General features: G+C 45.2%; 1 protein-coding gene across 1 annotated transcript in view; it reads right to left on the bottom strand.

Moving 5' to 3' along the window:
• Window positions 1–480: 480 nt before the first annotated feature.
• The window catches only part of LOC131800843 (uncharacterized), a 7,922-nt gene continuing 2,250 nt past the window's right edge, over window positions 481–6,152 (bottom strand). Inside the window, exons 1-2 of the mRNA XM_059118642.1 lie at window positions 4,704–6,152; window positions 481–1,918 (exon numbers count right to left, since the gene is read on the bottom strand). The exon at window positions 4,704–6,152 is cut by the window's right edge and continues 2,250 nt beyond it. Of these exons, the coding sequence (XP_058974625.1) occupies window positions 1,907–1,918; window positions 4,704–6,152 (1,461 nt within the window). The 3' untranslated portion in view covers window positions 481–1,906. The remainder of the gene's footprint in view (window positions 1,919–4,703) is intronic.

Here is a 6,152-nt window from a genome sequence, read left to right as displayed (position 1 = left end):
AGCGGCGGCCCGATGAATAGGCGAGCGGCGAATAGGGTGGCGGCGGCTTTGGCACAGCGGCGGCCCGATGAATACGTCAGCGGCGAGTAGTAGTGGCGGCAGCTTGGCACAGCGGCGGCCCGATGAATAGGCGAGCGACGAATAGGGTGGCGGCGGCTTTGGCACAGCGGCGGCCCGATGAATAGGCGAGCGGCGAATAGGGTGGCGGCGGCTTTGGCACAGCGGCGGCCCGATGAATACGTCAGCGGCGAGTAGTAGTGGCGGCAGCTTGGCACAGCGGCGGCCTGATGAATACGCGCACGACGAATCGGGTGGCGGCAGCTTTGGCACAGCAGCAGCCCGATGAGTACGTCAGTCGCCGTCAACGCAGCCCGAAGAATAGGGAGTATTGCTACAGCCCTCACTCGACCCTGCGTTCAGTCGCCGTCAACGCAGCCCGAAGAATAGGGAGTATTGCTACAACCCTCACTTGACCCTGCGTTCAGTCGCCGTCAACGCAGCCCGAAGAATAGGGAGTATTGCTACAACCCTCACTTGACCCTGCGTTCAGTCGCCGTCAACGCAGCCCGAAGAATAGGGAGTATTGCTACAACCCTCACTTGACCCTGCGTTCAGTCGCCGTCAACGCAGCCCGAAGAATAGGGAGTATTGCTACAACCCTCACTTGACCCTGCGTTCAGTCGCCGTCAACGCAGCCCGAAGAATAGGGAGTATTGCTACAACCCTCACTTGACCCTGCGTTCAGTCGCCGTCAACGCAGCCCGAAGAATAGGGAGTATTGCTACAACCCTCACTTGACCCTGCGTTCAGTCGCCGTCACCGCAGCCCGAAGAATAGGGAGTATTGCTACAACCCTCACTTGACCCTGCGTTCAGTCCAGTCCAGTCACCACAAATAGTCAAGGCTTATTGTTTGGCTTACTAAGACTCAATTCAACCAAGGTTGCGCGCCTTTTCTTCCTCCCAATCACACTTGACTTACCAGCCATCAACAGAAGACTGATGTCGATTGTGTGAAATGCGTCTCCTTTTATACCTTTTTGGCTGGACAACGATTGTTGTTTTCTCATGACAGCAGCTGATCCCAATCTGACAGTTTTGCGTAGTTCCGCCATTTGCCACCAGGGGTTCCAATGTTGTATTTTAAGTATACTTCTTTCCACTAGGGGACGTAAAAATGGTATTTAAAATAATAATGTACCCCAAAAACGAAAGCATGACTTTTGGGCGTTACATGGCATCTCTTCCTCCCTCTGATTTTTGATTCCTTGATTTGCTTTCTCTATTGCTATTGGGTTTCAATAGCCAGGAAGCCCTAGGGTGTTATGTAACCTTTTATTTCTCCGACATGGGCACTTTGGTTCGACTATATCTCGGTCGAATAGGAAGGTATGTTAGAGACCAATTGCAGAAGTTCGGAGAGATACCTTCACTACCCCGTCTGCTGATATTATTATGCGGTACTGCTTGCCATCTTGTTTAACAATTCGCTTCAGTTTGTGTCCCTTTTTCCAATTGTTTTTAAACTTCTCGATACGGATTTGTAGGTTTTCGGGATAATTTGGCAGTTCGAGAAATGTGTTATCGTTCACGGGATTGTCTGTCGAGGACGATGGCGTTGACTCAGTTGGGATTTCAGTGACTGGCAATTTGATTGTACTTGGTGTACTATTATTCTCCTTACTGGGTATAAACACTTCATCGATGGAAGGTTGACTGCTACACAATGTTGGCTGATGAGGTGTCATCGTTTGGCTTGTGGATGATGATGAAGACGACGAGGCTGATGAGGATGAGGATGACGATAAAGACGACGAGGCTGATGAGGATGAGGATGACGATCGGGAAGATATCGATGGTCTTTGAAGTATGGGCTTATATTAGGACACTGATTAGTTTGGGTATTGTCAATTTAATGTCTAAAAATAAAATAAGAAATTATAATGAAATGGCATCACATAAACGTAAGTGGAACTACAATCAACATTCTACTTCTATGTCTACAATTTAATTTTGTTCTTCATAAAAAGGCTTAATTTCACTTAAGTGCGCGACACGGGTGATGTTGTCTTTTCCTTGGACTACAACGATTACTGGAGATTGGAATTTTTGTACGACAAACGGCCCTCCGTATTTGGGCGCTAGTTTGGCGGCGAAATTTTCGACGGCCTTCGACTGAGGATGTAGACGAACTAGAACTTGCTCCCCAATCTTTGGTTTCCAAACTCGTCGTCTAAGGTTGTACTGTCTCCGCTGGTTTTGAGATGCTTTTGCCAAGTTTCGACGCACTATCTTAAATATTTCTTTCAACTCCTGGGCACGGTCTTCTGGTAAGACTATTCTAGCACCAGTTCCTGTTGTGAGCTGATCATATAATGCCTGGGGCAGTCGCGGTTCTCTTCCTTGTGTCAGGTATGCCGGCGAATATCCAGTGGATTCTGATGCACTAGTGTTTATGGCTAACATTATTTCGGGCAGCATATCGTCCCATGTATTATGTTGTTTCGAAACTTGTGCTATCATTGTTTTCACTGTCCGATTTGTCCTTTCAGTAGGGTTCTCTTGCGGGGTGTAGGGAGCCGTAAGTTGATGCTTTATACCCATTTCTGCTAGGAATTTTTCGAATTGGTTGCTAGTGAATTGGGTTCCGTTATCGGTTATCAATATTTTTGGAACCCCATATCTAGAAATAATTCTTTCTCTGCATGCCTTTATTAATCCCTCTGTCGTAGCCTTCCGCAATGGAACCAACTCCGTCCATTTTGAGAATCTATCCATAATAACGAGTAGCATTGAGTTACCGTGCTTAGATCGCGGTAGGGGTCCTACGAAGTCCGCACAAATAGTGGCCCATGGTTCCTCCGGGATTCTTATCAACATTTCCCCTGCTGGTTTCTGTTGGCTGAATTTATATTTTTGGCAACATTCGCACTGCTGGACATAACGTTTGATGTCCTGGAACATACCAGGCCAAAAATATCGGTTCGCCACCTTGTTGCTAGTCTTTCGCACTCCCAAATGACCTCCGGTGACACTGTCATGATTTTCTCTAAGGACCTGAATCCTTGATCCGGTGGGCACACACAGCTTCCATGGTGTGCAATCTTCATCGTTTATTTGCTTGGGAAAATGTCGATAAACATTTCCCTCAATGATTGTATAGTCTGGATACTTCTTCGGATTCTTGGTTATGGTTTCCTTCAACTTTTCTAGCCATGGGCACGGACTGGTGTCATATTTTACTGTGGCTAGGTCTAACGTTTCCAAAGGTGTTCTCGAAAGCGCATCCGCCACAACGTTCTGTTTTCCTCTACGGTATCTGATCAAAAAATTATATTGCTGTAGCTCGAGAGCCCAACGTGCGAGTCGACCTGTAGGGCTTTCAATAGAATTTAACCATTTTAGGGCCAAATGATCGGTAATAACTATAAACTGGTAACCCTCTAAATAGGGTCTCATGTGTCTGATGCCCCACAGTATGGCTAGACATTCCTTTTCAGTCGCTGAGTAGTTCTTTTCAGCCTGTTTTAAATGTCTGCTGGCGTAGGCTATGACACGTTCCACGTTATCTAACTCCTGTGTTAGAACTGCTCCAAGGCCATAGTTGCTGGCATCAGTTTGCAATATGAACGTCTTTGTGAAATCCGGACAAGCCAGAACGGGGGCTTCAGTTAACTTTGCTTTTAGGTCTGAGAATGCTTCTTGTTGTTCGGGACCCCATTTCCAATGTTTTCCCTTTTTAAGAAGACTAGTCAATGGTTGTGAAATTGTTGCAAACTGTGGGACAAATCTTCGGTACCAAGATGCTACTCCAAGAAATCTTCGTACCTCCTTTACCGATGTTGGAGGTTTCATTTCCACTATTGCGGCAACTTTATCTGGATCCGTCTTTATTCCCTCGCTACTCACAACATGGCCTAAATACTTCGTTTCTTTTCTGAAAAATTCGCATTTCTCAATGTTTATTCTCAGGTTAGCTGCTCGCAATCTTCTGAACACTTCTCTCAAGTTCCGCAAGTGTTCCTCAAACGTTTTTCCAATGACGATGATATCGTCAAGGTATGCAAAAGCGTGGGGGTCCATTTCAGGCCCAATCACACTATCTAATGCCCGTTGGAAGGTTGCCGGTGCTGAATGCAAACCGAAAGGCATCACTTTCCACTGATATAGACCTTTACCAGCTACCGCAAAGGCCGTGTATTTTCTGCTCTCCTTCGCCATAGGTATTTGCCAATATCCGTCTTTAAGGTCCAGGCTACTCACGTATTTGGCATCCCGTAGTCGATTCAGTATTGTGTCGATGCGGGGTAAAGGGTAGGCATCTGGAACAGAACGTTTATTCCATTGGCGAAAATCCATACAAGTTCTCCAATTCCCATTTTTCTTTCTGACTAATGTGATGGGGAAACAGTATGGGCTTGTAGACGGCTCTATACATCCTCGTTCTTCGAGCTTTCTCACTTCGGCATTAATCACGGCTTGCATTGCAGGATTTCGCGGAGCATATCTTAATTTAATGGGTCGATCGTCGGTCATTACAATCTTATGTTCAGCTATTGACGATAGGCCATTTAATTGTTGGAACTTAGGGAGTTCCTGTGCCAGAAAATTTTCAACGATCTCACATTGCGTTTTACTCAATTCATCGTTTAAGAATTTAGGTCTGGGGGATACATTATTCGTAGCTGTCATTGTATCTATTACCTCTTTTGATGGGGTTTCCTCTCCTATAGCCACGGTACAATGCTCCGTTGATGTGGTTGGCTTACTTAATTTGACACTTATACCGGCGCAGTGAATGGTCGTGTGGAACTGTTTTAGAAATTCCAATCCCAATATGATGTTTTCCTTGAATTGCGGCATGATGAGAAATGTAACATCTGAGCTTTGGTTCCCAAATGTAACAGGTAACACTGTTGATCTTGTGATGTTCACCGTGGTGCCGTCTGCGAGGATAACATTTGCCTCATGCCGTGAATAAGTAAACCTTTTCTTGATTTTTTTCGCAAATTCTCTTTTTATAAAACAGCTAGTGGCACCCGTGTCGACATTTGCTTTAATAGCTTTCCCCTCTATTAAGACAGTTGCAGTAAGGCGATATTCTTCACATTGCAATGAGGTAATATTCTGGTTACTCTTCTTTGCCGGGGGTTCATCCTGCTGCGTTTCTGGATTGGATGAGCTTTCGTTTAGCACTTGGTCACCTTGATTGGTGCAATACAGGTTATTTCTAGAGTTGTCCGCACGTCGATTATAGTTTTGTTGATTTCGAGGCTGTTCTGACCGAGAATTATTTGGTATGCTTTCGAGTTCGTCTGCCAAGGAGATCAATTCCGAAAGTGTGGTAAAGTCTTTACGGCGAATGTACCATTGATAATCCGAATGCGCGTTTCTAAAAATTCGTTCCAATTTTTGTTCTTCGGTCATATTGGTGTGCTGCATAAGATGCTGTATAGAGAGTACATATTCCTTAAACGGCTCCTTATTACGCTGTATCCTTCTCCTAATTTCATCCTCCAATTTCTCAAAGTATCTCGGTGGCAAAAAGAATTTCAGAAAATCACTCTTAAATTCGTTCCAGGTAGTCCAGTGTCGGTTGTTGTTCCTTAGCCAGATTAAAGCTTTACCTCGTAACAACTCTGGCATTACTTTAATTATTTGATTCAATTCCACGATGTACATTTCAGCCATTTCTTCTACACGTTCTACGAATCCAATAGGGTCCATTCCATTTTCAAAAGTAACATTCCATTTTCGGATTTGGTCGAGAATTACGAGTAACGACGAATTATTGGATGGCTTGGGCGGAGAATCTTTTTGAAATCCATATTCGGGGTTTGTTGGCGACATCTTCTGTACTTTTTGATCGTTTGTTACCCCTGTGCTTGACTCTCCAGGTGGCCTTTCCGCGGAAATGTGGGGAAGGGCGTACTCTGTTTTTATTGGGGATAATACTATTGCTTCTGCTCCACACGGTGTTACGGTTATAAGGGGTTGTTTTGTGACGGCTCGCAATGTCGGCGATTTGGTCGGACTGGTACTTTCATGTTTGTTCTGCAACTCTATAAGCCGTCTGTATACATCGGCTTCATGGTCGTTGTGGAGAAATTTAGCCCATCTTTTTCGGAGATCGTCCACTTTTCCAACTGGATC

This window comes from Musca domestica, unplaced genomic scaffold (genome assembly GCF_030504385.1).
Source record: "Musca domestica strain aabys unplaced genomic scaffold, Musca_domestica.polishedcontigs.V.1.1 13, whole genome shotgun sequence".
Taxonomy (NCBI): Eukaryota; Metazoa; Arthropoda; class Insecta; order Diptera; family Muscidae; genus Musca; species Musca domestica.
This window is presented reverse-complemented; position numbering and strand designations above follow the sequence as displayed.